Source organism: Callorhinus ursinus, unplaced genomic scaffold, assembly GCF_003265705.2.
Source record: "Callorhinus ursinus isolate GAN/ISIS: 27379988/994484 unplaced genomic scaffold, GSC_fseal_2.0 scaffold1, whole genome shotgun sequence".
Taxonomy (NCBI): Eukaryota; Metazoa; Chordata; class Mammalia; order Carnivora; family Otariidae; genus Callorhinus; species Callorhinus ursinus.
In genome coordinates, this window is record NW_027397063.1 from 113,556,893 (window position 1) to 113,569,857 (window position 12,965).

At 36.3% G+C, this 12,965-nt stretch overlaps 1 protein-coding gene and 1 pseudogene across 6 annotated transcripts in view; both read left to right on the forward strand.

The window, feature by feature from the left end:
- Nucleotides 1-12,965, forward strand: part of CEP70 (centrosomal protein 70) — a 115,724-nt gene that overhangs the window by 40,242 nt on the left and 62,517 nt on the right. For all 6 annotated transcript variants that reach the window (XM_073899409.1, XM_073899414.1, XM_073899408.1 and 3 more), the window contains 4 exons: nt 1,545-1,669; nt 3,706-3,796; nt 3,929-4,052; nt 4,397-4,577. In XM_073899409.1, coding sequence (XP_073755510.1) covers nt 1,655-1,669; nt 3,706-3,796; nt 3,929-4,052; nt 4,397-4,577 — 411 coding nt within the window. In that variant the 5' untranslated portion in view covers nt 1,545-1,654. The remainder of the gene's footprint in view (nt 1-1,544; nt 1,670-3,705; nt 3,797-3,928; nt 4,053-4,396; nt 4,578-12,965) is intronic.
- LOC112831378 (putative acidic leucine-rich nuclear phosphoprotein 32 family member C) lies at nt 8,868-9,860 on the forward strand (annotated as a pseudogene).

Below are 12,965 nucleotides of genomic sequence, written 5' to 3' on the forward strand. Positions count from 1 at the left end.
TAAAGCCTCTATATGTAACCAGTTTACAAGAAATATAGGGGATGGAGAAATAGGCTGAAAGACAAGAAGACAGTAAGCCAAATCTGAAATAGGGGGAGTTTTGCAAGACAGATGGCCTATTTTTTCAACAAAAAAAGAGGGGATAGGGCTGCTGTAGATTAAAAGAAACTTTAGAGTGCCACATGTGAACATTATTTGGATCCTGATTTGAAAAAAAAAAAACATTTTGGGAAAAACTGAACCTGGACTGGTAATGAGTGATAGTAAGAAATTATTAATTTTATTTGGTGTGATAATGGTATTGAAATTGTGTTTAAAAATAATTTGTATTTGTTAGAGATGTATACTGAAATAAGTGTGTGAAGAAGAAATAAGAATGGAAGAATATTGGCTTTCACTGAAGCTGTATTCATGGGTTTATTATACTCTTCCTCTTTTTGTGTATTTCTGAAAATTTCTCTACTGGAAAGTTAAAACTAGCTGAAAGATTTGTAAAAGTAGGAGGGATTAATACTGTGGGTGATTGAGTTGTTGAAAGAGACCAAAGCTTAAAGGGGAAATAGTATGACAGCAAGCACAAAAGTGGCAGAATTTGAGAATTTGTAACATGTTATTAGGTTTATCTGAAAATAAAGTGGAAAGACTACACCCCATAGACCAGACGTAAGGGTGACTGATAAATTGTTTAGTTGGATTTCGCTATCTGAAGCAGCATCAAAGGGGAGAAGGATGCTTTCGAAGAAATACTGACCTGGCAGCCAGGAGGCCTACTTCTTTTCCTATTAATCCTGAGAAGATCATTTCACCTCTCTGGGTATAGTACCTGTTGTATTGCTACAGTTCTCTCATATGCTTCTCTGCCAGCTATGAACAGCTAGGGGTTTTGGATTAAACAATATCCAAGGTTTGCTTAAGTTCTAAAAGTTCATGATGCTAATGAATGTGTGTGATTGTGCCTCTTGAAAGGAGGAATTATGCCTACATGTCAAACAATCCAAGAAATTTTTTTCCTATAGGATGATAGAGTCTTAGATAACAAGAAGAAGTGATGGTAGGGTAGACTGAAAATAAACTTTTGTGTCTGCCTGTTACACAGAATCCTTTGTTGCTAGCTTCTGATCTACTTAGAAATAAAGACTACCTAAGAAAGTGGCACTGCATTTACCTTTGGAGTTGGTCCAGTGAATTGTTAAACTGGCCTGTAACTTTGGGTCAGGTACGGTTTTTTTCATTTTTCAGGAAGCAGTTTCCAAAAGAGAGCAGTTTATTTATTAGCAGCACGTGCTTTGCACATTTGGTTAAAACAAATAGTTCGTGTGTGTGTGTGTGTGTGTGTGTGTGTGTGTGTGTGTGTGTGTGTAAAACCCATAATGTTTTATTTCTAGAGGAGAACTAAGATAGGGTTTATTCTAATCATTCTTAAAATCAGCTTTCTAAGAAGTCATACAAGTTTTGACACAGGAATGGCTTAAATTGCCTAAGAGTTATAGGTTCTTTTAAATATTTCCTTTAACACCTATTGCACTTTTTCTTTTTTCATTTAGGCAACGTGAATATTTTCTCTTGCCAGTCTACTTCTTCTGATTTTACAAAAGATACTATATCTCCAGCAGCCCCTAAAGCCTAGGAGTCCAGTAAATCATCAGACACACTCATGACTGAAAAACAGGTAAACTTAAAATATTTGAGTCAGTGTTTTTTGAAGTATGTGCCAAAGAATACTACATCTACATATGTGAAGAATCTTAAAAGGATTCTTTAGTAAAATAATTCTGGGAAATGTTGGGTTAAAGATTATTTAATGATTTCATTATTCTGAGACTTCACAATACTATTCATAAGGAGGCTTAAGCATACAGTATTTCCTGTTTATTTAACATTAATCTCATGAACATTTCATTAGTGTTCTGTAGCACATCAGTTACATTATTCTTTCTCTTAAAAGAGGTATCAGAACAATATATATCATTTGATCATTCAAAATGTGTGACATTGGGGCTCCTGGGTGGCTTAGTCATTAAGCGTCTGCCTTCAGCTCAGGTCATGATCCCAGGGTTCTGGGATCGAGCCCTGCATGGGGGCTCCCTGCTCTGCGGGAAGGCTGCTTCTCCCTCTCCCACTCTCTCGGCTTGTGTTCGCTCTCTCACTGTGTCTCTGTCAAATAAATAAATAAAATCTTAAAAAAGATGTGTGACATTATTTACAGAGTACTTGGTTTTTATGAGTCATAGTAGACACTGAGATGTTCACACATTTGGCTCCTAAACCAGGTATCTTAAATAATTTTAATTCTGGGTCATGAATCTTGTGACCAGAAGACCTACAACATAAGTAAGGGAAAAGAGTGTAGGAGGGAAAAGAAGTGTGGACAGGATAAAGAAGGTGGAGAAAGCAGTCAAAAGCAAAGATTTGGTGCTGCTAGTGCTGTCATAGTCATAAGGGTAATTTGTTCCTTTTTTGTCTTGAGAGATTCTTTAATGTTTAAGGCCATTTAGATGTGGAGAGTAATACTTTTATATGTATTTTGTCTTTTGCCTAAGTTATTAATCTTTAAGCTATTACAGCATTTAATACTATACATCACTAGTGAAAACTTTTATTTTTCAAGTATAAGTATAAATTTTATTTTTGAAGCACTTAAACAGATTGAAAATTCACCCAAATTGCCTTTTCATATATATATTAATAACTTAAAAAGTAAGTCACTTCACACAGTGACTTCAAATTCATCTTTAAAAGACTTAAAAACTGTTATCATGGATTTAAATGTCTAATATAAAAAAACCATCTCTATTTTTATTCTTATCTGTATTGTATGTACAATATTGTATTTACCTTTTTCTTTCCATTGTTATGTTTTTATTTACTTAATATAGAGAGTTAGGGTTCCCCTCTCAGCTTTATGGTGTAAGTACTTATTTAGAATCAGGAATACAAAACTTGGGAGTGTCTTTCAGAGTGATTCGACCAGAATCAGTTACCTAGATGGACAGACTCCTTTTTATGATGGGTTAGACCTTGTCCATTATACAAGGGACTATCTGCATTATTGGTCTTGACCATTCAGATGTTTTGATTTTTTTTTTTTGTGACTCTACTCATTAAGTGATACTTGTTTCTGAGTGACTTGTATTTAATTTACTAGTCAGTTAATATGACCTAATATGCAGCTGTTTCTTTTTTTTTTTTTTTTTTTAAACCTTGGGTCAGAGGGGAGGGAGAAGCAGACTCCATGCTGAGCAGGGAGCCGGATGCGGGGCTTGATCCCACAATTCTGAGATCATGACTGAGCTGAAATCAGATGCTTTACTGACTGAGCCACACAGGCACCCCGCAGCTGTTTCTTTTGAGTAGGGCCTGGTGTGATTCAGTTAAACAAAAAAAATTAAGGTCTGTTTGGTTCACTGAAATTACAAGGTGTTTTTTGGTTGGTGTTTTTGTTTTAATTTATCCATTAAGACCATACATACATATATATGGAATCATATAATGTAATTATTTGTGCTTATTTGCATTCTTTTTGGTCTGCTAATTTTGTTAGAAATTTGTTTAAATTTTAATCATTATATGTGCATAAAAAATTCATATTAAAAAACTTTGGAGAAAAAGTTCCATTATTTTGAAAACAAGGAAATTATATTCGAGAGGGTGTTTCTTCACTTTATATGTTAAAGTTGATCCTTTTCTCGCTGCTTATAATTACAGCAGGAAGAAGCAGAATGGGAAAGCATAAATGTGCTGTTGGTGAGGCATGGCCTAAAACCTTTGTCTCTAGTCAAAAGAACTGATCTTAAAGGTAATCAGATCCTATTCTTGCTAGAGCCTACTCTTTCTTATTATGGTAAAAAAATTTTCCTTGTAAAACTTTTTATCTTAAAATTTTTTTGCCTTTTATTTTTACCATCTATGTTATATTTAAAAAATGTAGATCTCATCGTTTTTGACAAACAGTCATCACAAAGGATGAGGCAGAATTTGAAAACGTTGGTGGAAGAAACAACACGTCAACAGAATATGATCCAGGAGCTCATAGAAACTAATCAGCAGCTTAAGTAAGAAAATAGAAACAATTCTCTTTTGAATTGTTTATGTGCAAGGGGTATGCATTCTAAAAATAATTGCCTTGAAAAGAATCTTTGATTTTTAAATCAAAAATTTTAAGAAGTTTTCTGTTTTGATTATTAAGTTTAAAAATATTTTAACAGGTAAATCTTTTAGTAATAGCTTAGCTTAGATATGTAATGGTGCCCTAATTTCTCCTATTGGTTTGTGTTATATGATGGAAATTTTAAGAATGGAAAGAAATTTTAGAAATTCTTTATATTGTTAGATGGGCATGTTTGTTGATGTGATTTGCCTTTATTACTAAGGGAAGCAATTGTGTGTCTATTATTAGAAATGAACTTCAGTTAGAACAAAGCCGAGCAGCCGATCATGAACAACGAGCTAATGACTTGGAACAAATTATGGAGAGTGTGAAGTCCAAAATTGATGAATTGGAGGATGAATCTCTAAATAGGGTTTGCCAGCAACAGAATATAATAAAAGATCTTCAAAAGGAGCATAAAGCTTTACAGGTATTGATTATGTGTTTTCATAGATGATAGTACTAAAACAGCTCATTAATGTCATGAGTGACTTCTTTGTTGCTTAAATCGGTCGTCTTTATCTTATTGATCTATTACTGTTGCCTTCTTAAAATTCTTTCTTTGTTTGGTTTCCAGAATATCCTTTCCTCTGGTTTTCCTCTAACCCCACTGGTCATCCTTTAATTCCTTTGCTGGTTCTTCTTATCTTCCTATCCAATTAGTGCTGGGATTCCCCAGTACTCATTCTTTAGACTTTTCTCTTTCCTATGTATTCTGACTCCCTTGGTGATGTTCAGCCTAATGCATAACATAAATTCATTCATAATTTTAAATCTGTAGCCTAGGCGTCTTCCCTTAATTCCACACTTATACCTTGCAGCCTACTTGATATCTCTACTGAATGTCTAAAAGGCATCTTGAACTTTAAATGTAAAATGGAGTTCCTGAATTTCTTCCCAGAACTTTTTCTTTTAGTCTTCACTCCGGTCCAGGTCACCTTCATTTCTCTCTTACCTGTCGGTTGGTCTCCCTGTTTTTCCACCCTTGCCTTTTTCGGTATGCTTTCGACGTAGTAGCTCTGAAACCTCTAATGGCTTTCCTTCCTCTTTAGAGGAAAATAAAAAAGTCTTACCATGACCTCTAAGGTCCTATATGGTTTGGCTTCCTGTTACCTTTTAATTTCATCTGGTTTACTCCTTGCTTATTCTACTACAGTCACATTGACGTTATTGCTTTTTTTTTTTTTTAAGCGAGGTGGAGGGGAGAGAGAAAGAGTGCATGAGCAGGTGTGAGCAGGTGGGGGGAGGGGCAGAGGGAGAGAGAGAATCTTAAGCAGGCTTCATGCTCAGCATGGAACCCAACGCAGGACTCCATCTCACAAACTTGAGATTATGACCTGAGCTGAAATCAAGAGTCAGACGCTTAACCAACTAAGCCACCCAGGCGCCCCATGTTCTTGCTCTTTCTTGAACATTCTCACCTTAGGGCCTTTGTACATTTTGTTATTTCTTTTTCCTTTGCACTGCATACTTTTTCCCAGTTAGCTGCATGACTTATTCTCTCCTTTCTTGGGTGTCACCATCTCTCAGGTGACAGTACTTTCTTGAGTACTTTACTTATGGTTACCAGTTCCATCCCCCACACATCATACTGCCTTCCCCGATTTAAATTTTATCTGTAGTTCTTACCATCATCCAACATGCTAACATACTATATACTTTATTTGTTTTGTTTATATATCTCCCTGTGTTAGAATGTAAATTCCATGAAGGCAAATATTTTTGTCTGTTTTATTATTAATAGTCGATGCTCAAATTTTTGAGTTATTGAATTAAATTTACATAACATTTTTATGAAATATCCTTATATTTCATTTATATGAAATGTATTTGGTTACTTTTCTTCTTATATAAGTAACAATATTGTAACACTGAATGCTTTATTTCCTAATTTTAAAAAATTTGTTTTAAAACATGGGAATTTGTTATAATTAGAAGAAAATAAATCTTTTGTAGTGATAATCAATTTTAGTTGTATGAGTTATTACAGATTCTTACAAATATATCTTTATGAACATCAAATCCTTAAAGTGGTTTTGTTGGCACAACACTGTATTTACCTACTGCACACAGGGATTAGGCTGCCTGAAAGGGATCAGTACTCATCAGGCTGGGTCTAGATGTCCATTCAGTTTATGCTGGCAGCATTGGAAGGATCAGATGAGTTAATATAAAGTCCAGGGGGTCAGAGAGAATCAGCCAGAGACCATAGGGAGTTCTGGTATGAGGACAGAGGCAGTTGGTGTTCCGCCCTCACTTAGGCTGCCAGCTTGGGGTACACAGTGCTGGAGCTGCTGGTGTTGATCATAACTCCAGAGAAGATAGCCAAATCTGTTTTTATTACTTAGTAGTCAACAAAATCCTCAACCATTAGGATACTTTGTTTTTAGGTTGGCTTTGTTAGGTAGTTTTCCTCATCAGTGGAGCATTATAAAATTATAAAGTCTCTCTAAAAGGAGGGGGGAGTTTGGAAATATTTCTACATGGATTTTATTTTGACCTTTCTCTCCGAGGGTGTGTGGAACCCAAGACCATTTAACACATCAACTTATTGATGTGAGAAAGCAGCCATCAGGAACTGCAAAGGTGCTAGGTCCTTGGTTGACAGAGGGAGTTGAGGTGGAGGATACAAGTGTTATTTTTCTAGGAAGATACCTATTTATCTCTTCAAAGAGGTTGATATATAAACAATTACAAAAGTTAAAATATTGGAACATAAGACATATGAATTTACCAGGGTTTTAGGCACTGCAAAGAACTGTTACTTGAAGGTTCATTGGTAAGGGATGACTTGTATTTTTCCATCAAGTAGTTCCATGTGTCATAAATGACTTATGGTATTATTAGCTTTCTATTTCAGATCCCAGAGATTTTTTAATATAACTTATAAATTGGTACAAAGGAGGTCTCATGTTCCAGTCTGCCATGGAAGGGGACAAACAGAATTAATACTAGGGTGTGGACACCTGTGTTGGAGGAAGGCTGTCTATGCTAAATTGATCAATTGAAATTAGTTGTTTGTTTGTAAAGTACCCTGAAGGGTACTTTACTATTCACAGAAATTGGCCAACCCAAGGAATTTCTGTCCCAACAGTGTTGCTCGATTGTCCCATACCATTACAGACTAGTCATACATTCTGTTTCATACTAGTCAATCTGTGCTTTCTTGGGGAAGATGGGCAGTGCCCCTGGAAAACTCTTATTTCACCGTTTATGGCACATTCTTCTTATTTTGGCATACAGTTTCCAATTTAAAATGCTTTAATGTTGCTTGTTTTGCAATTGAGAGAAAGGAAATGTTGATCTTTTATGTATGTGGCAGAGAAGTCAAGGAAATGAACAGATGTTTGACAACAGTATATTGAAAGATTGCTAGGGAAATGCAGAAACCAAAAGACAATATTATATTTGCAGTTTTTATGTTCTGCCATGCAGTTTCTCTCTGGACTTAGATGAGTGTGTTGACTTCTGTGGATATAGTTTTATAAACTCTTAGGTTCTTTAAATTTCTAAACAGATAATTTTTTAAATTTTTTATTGTTATGTTAATCACCATACATTACATCATTAGTTTTTGATATAGTGTTCCATGATTCATTGTCTAAACAGATAATTTTTTAGTTTTAAGTCAGTGTGATCTGTATCAGGATACAATTCTCCCTCTTTGCAAAAATGATGATGCTATTCATAGGGAGTATATAGATTGGTAAACTGAATAGGGAGTATATAGATTGGTAAACGGATTTTAACTGTTTTTTAGTGGTTACTTCAAAGATTAAATTATGTATTCTTTTCTCAAAATCTAATGTTACTTGGCTACTGGAAGTCCTAAGCCACAGCAGTGAGACAAGAAAAAGAAATAAAAGGTGTCCATATTGGTAAGGAAGAAGTTAAAATGTCACTATTTGCAGATACATGATACTATACATAGAAAATGTATAAAGACTATCAAAGGGTCCCTGGGTGGCTCAGTCAGTTAAGTGTTTAACCCTTGATTTCGGCTCAGGTCATGATCTCAGGATCATGAAATTGATCCTCACATTGGGTCTGCACTGGGCATGGAGCCTGCTTAAGGTTCTCTCTCCCTCTCCCTCTGCTTCTCTCCCCTTCCCATACTCGCTCTCTCTTTCTCTGAAAAAGAGAGTATCAGATAACTATTAGAAATAATAAATGATTTCAGTAAAGTTGTAAGATACAAAATGAATTCACAGAAATGGGTTGTGTTTCTATATACTAATAATGAAGTAGCAGAAAGAGAAATTAAGAATTCCATTTATAATTGCACCAAAAAGAATAAAATAGCTAGGAATAAACTTAACCAAAGAGAGAAAAGACCTCTACTCTGAAAACCATAAAACGTTGATGAAAGAAATAGAAGACAACACAAGCAAATGGAAAGATATTCTATGCTCATGGATTGGAAGAATTAAAATGTTGTTAAAATGTCCATACTACCCAAAGCAATCTACAGATTCATTGCAGTCTCTTTCAGAATACTAATAACATTCTGACAGAACTAGGACAGAGAATACTGAAATTGGTATGGAACCACAAAACACCTCAAGTAGCCAAAGCAATCTTGAGAAAGAACACCAAAGCTGGAGGTATCATAATTCCAGATTTTAAGATAGGCTACAAAGCTGCAGTGATCAAAATAGTATGGTATGGCCTGATTGAATTCCTTGGGCATGGGAGCCTCTCCAGGGAGAGAGTGTGAGAGATGGACATGGACAAATGGATTCTCATTTAGAGCTGTGGAACAGGATGCCCTCTGAAGTGAAAAGCTTGTCCTGGACAACTGCCAGTTGATTTAAGGCAAAATCAAAGGCCTCACAGATGAATTTGAAGAACTGGAGTTCTTTTTTTTTTTTTTTTAAAGAATTTTTTTTTAAAATTTTTGTTTATTTGACAGAGAGACAGCGAGAGAGGGAACACAAGCAGGGGGAGTGGGAGAGGGAGAAACAGGCTTCCCACGGAGCAGGGAGCCCGATGCGGGGCTCCATCCCAGGACCCTGGGATCATGACCTGAGCCAAAGGCAGCCGCTTAATGACTGAGCCACCCAGGCGCCCCAAGAACTGGAGTTCTTAAGTACAATCAGTGTAGGCCTCACCTCTGTCATGAACTTACCAAAGTTTTAAGCAAACTTTCGAAGCTTGAACTAAGTGATCACAGAATCTTGGGGGGCTGGAAGTATTAGCAGAAAAGTGTCCAAACCTCATGCATATAAATTTAAGTGGCAACAAAATTCAAGTCCTCAGCACAGTAGAGCCACGAAAAAGAAAACCTCAAGAGCTCAGACCTTTTCAGTTGTGAGGTAACCAACTGAAGCTCCTCCTGCAGCTCACGTATCTTGGTGGCTACAACTGGGATGACGGAGGCCCCTGACTCAGATGTCGAGGGCTATGTGGAGGACCTGGATGACGGTGAGGAGGATGAGGGTAAGGAAGAATATGGTGAAGATGCTCAGGTAGCGGAAGATGAGAAGGAGGAAGGAGAAGAGGAGGACGAAGAGGGTTATAGTGACTGGGAAGTAGATAATGAGGAAAATGAAGAAGATGTTGGGGAAGAAGAAAGGGGTCAGAAGTGAAAACGAGAACCTGAAGATGAAGGAGAAGACGATGACTAAGTGGAATAACCTATTTTGAAAAATTCCTATTGTGATTTGACTATTTGTACCCATAACTACCCCGCAATCCCATCCCCCAAAATTATTTTTTTCTGATTGTAATGTTGCTGGGACAATGAGAGGGGAAAAGTATACTGTGGGTTGTGGGGGGAGGGAGGGCAGGAGGGAGTAGAATAAAATGCTATTTTTATTGCAAGAAAAAAAAAAGACACAGAGATGAACCAAATAAAGAGCCCAGGAATAAACCCACAACTATATGGTCAATCTATGACAAAGATTGCAAAAATATGCAATGGGAAAAAAGACAGTCTGATTAACAGTGCTGAGAAGACTGGACCTCTCCATGCAGAAGAATGAAACTGGGCCACTTTTTTATACCATGCACAAAAATAAACTCAAAAAGGATTAAATACCTAAATGTGAGACCTGAAACCATAAAATCCTGGAAGAAAACATAGGCACTAATTTATTGACATTGGCCTTAGTAACGTTTTTCTAGATATGTCTCCTCAGGCAAGGGAAACAAAGTAGAAATGAGCTATTGGATGGGACTATATCAAAATAAAAAGCTTTCGTACAGCAAAGGAAACCATCAACAAAATGAAAAGACAACCTGCTGCATGGAAGAAGATATTTGCATCAAGGGGTTAATATCAAAAATGTATAAAGAACTTAACACCAAAAAAAACCCCAATCTGATCAAAATATGGGCAGAGGACCTGAATAGACATTTTTCCAAAGAAGACGACATACAGATGGTCAACAAACACATGAAAAGATGCTCATTAATGATAATGTATCATTAATCATCAGGGAAATGCAAATAAAAACCATCAGATGTTACCTTATACTCGTTAGAATGGCTAGAATCAAAAAGACAAGAAATAACAAGTGTTGGTGAGAATGTGGAGAAAAAAGGAACCCTCTTGCACTGTTGGTGGGAATGTAAATTGGTGTAGCCACTGTAAAAACCAAAATGGAGATGCCTCAGAAAACTAAAAATAGAAATACCGCGTGACCCAGTAATTCCACTGCTGGGTATTGGAATAGGTATTGGAATTGGTATGGGAAAAGATATCTGCACTCCTATGTTCACTGCAGCATTGTTTACAATAGCTAAGATACAGAAGCAACCCCCAAGCATCTATTGATAGATGAATGGATAAAGATGTGATATACATTATTCAGCCATAAGAAAGAATGAGATCTTGCCTTTTGTGGTAACATGGGTGGACCTAGAGGGTATTATGCTAAGTGAATGAAGTCACATGGAGAAAGACAAATACCATATGATTTCACTTACATGTGTGGAATCCAAAAGACAAAAGAATAAATAAGAAGTAGAAACAGACCCATAAATGGTTCTGGTGGTAGGGGGATGGTCAAAATGGGTGAAGAGGAGTGGGAGATACTTGCCCCTAGTTATGGAATGAGTAGGTCATGGGGTTTAAAGGTACAGCATAGGGAATATACTCAATTGTAGTAGCATTGTATGCTGACAAATGGTAGCTATACTTGTGAGTGTAGCATAAAGTATACAGTTGTTGAATTACTGTGTTGTATACCTGAAACTAATGTAACATTGCACATAAACTACTTCATTTAAAAAGAAATTTAGTATTACTTTGTAATTTTTACCTTATTCCATGCTAGTGCAACACCCAAAACAATTTTGCCACTCCCCAGCTTCTTGTTGTATATTTCAATTCTCTATTTTTATTGACTCTCTACATTTTGTTACCACTGAAAATTGAAATAACACAAAATATTTCTTTCCTGTTATTATTTAAATTTTTACAAAGCAGGAAAAAAAAATCTACTTACATACTCTGCCCTAATTGTTATTTTTTATTCAAATCAGTGTAAAGCCACCAAGCTCTTTTATATACTTTTTTTCCACAAGTTCTTTAGCTTCAATTTTTTACTTTATGTTGGATTCATCTTTTGAGTTTAGCTTTCTGAAATAACACACCAAACCATAAGATGGAGTGTTTCTTGGGGCCAAATGAAAAAATAGACCTAAAATTTTTTAAGGTCAGTAAGATGTTCAGAATACATGACTGCTTTCTAAGTACTGAAATCTAAGTAGGGAGGAAAGAGGTATGGGAAGGGAAAGGACAATTCATGTGGCACAGGCTATTAAAATTGTTACTGGTGGGAGATTTGTGTTGTGTGAATGGTCTTGGTTCTTGGATGCCCCACGAAAGATTTATATGAGAATCTGAACTCCAATAAAACAGCCAGAGGAAAGTAGCAAGCACAAAGCAGTTTATTAAGGACAGTACACTCTCAAGATGGGAGAGTAGGCAGGCCCAGAGATGGCGACTGGTCTTTTCTTTTTATGTTTGCATAGGTTATGGGTCATAGCTACAGTGATCTCTGAGGTTGTTTCCAGTCATCTAAGGGACTCTTACTGGTAGGGAGGGGGGAGTTTCGGCCTTACAAGGTTCTTGCCAGAACTGTCTTGGCCATCTTCCCCCATGGGAAGGGAGGAGTCGAAACCACAGTGTAAATATAATGAAGATGTAGGTTATTGTAGGACACAGGCTGGAAAGAAGAACGCATGCTCTGCACCTGCTGTTCTTGATCTGATAGCCCTGGGAGGTGGGAAACTATGTACCCACTGTTCACCACCATCCTTGCCTCCAGCTCTTACTTAGCTAACTGCCTACTCTATCAAAATCAGCTATCTAGTCATCTTTCACTCAACATAATTATTTCAAGATTCATTCATATTGCTAGGTGTATCAATAGGTAGGTAATACTTTTTTTTATTACTGATAACTATTCCATTGTTACGGATATACCGCAGTGTATTTACCTGTTAGTGTACTTTTGAGTTGTTTCCAGTTTTTGGCTATTACAAATAAAACTTACTAACATTTGTGTTCAATTCTTTCTGTGAACATATGCTTTTATTTCTCTTCAGTAGATACCTAAGGCTATAATTGCTGAATGTATAAGTATATATTTAGCTTTTTAAGAAACTGCCTGTGATTTGTCTTCATTTTTTCAGTGTTCTTCAAAGAGCTTAAGTTCTTAAATTTGATGAAGTTCAACCTATCAATTTTTTTTTTAATAGATCATGCCTTTAGGTTTGTATCTAAAAAAATGGTACCTAGCCCAAGGTCACAGTATCCAGTTGTCCTACCACCATTTGTTAAAAAGAGTATCCTTCTCTACCAGATTGC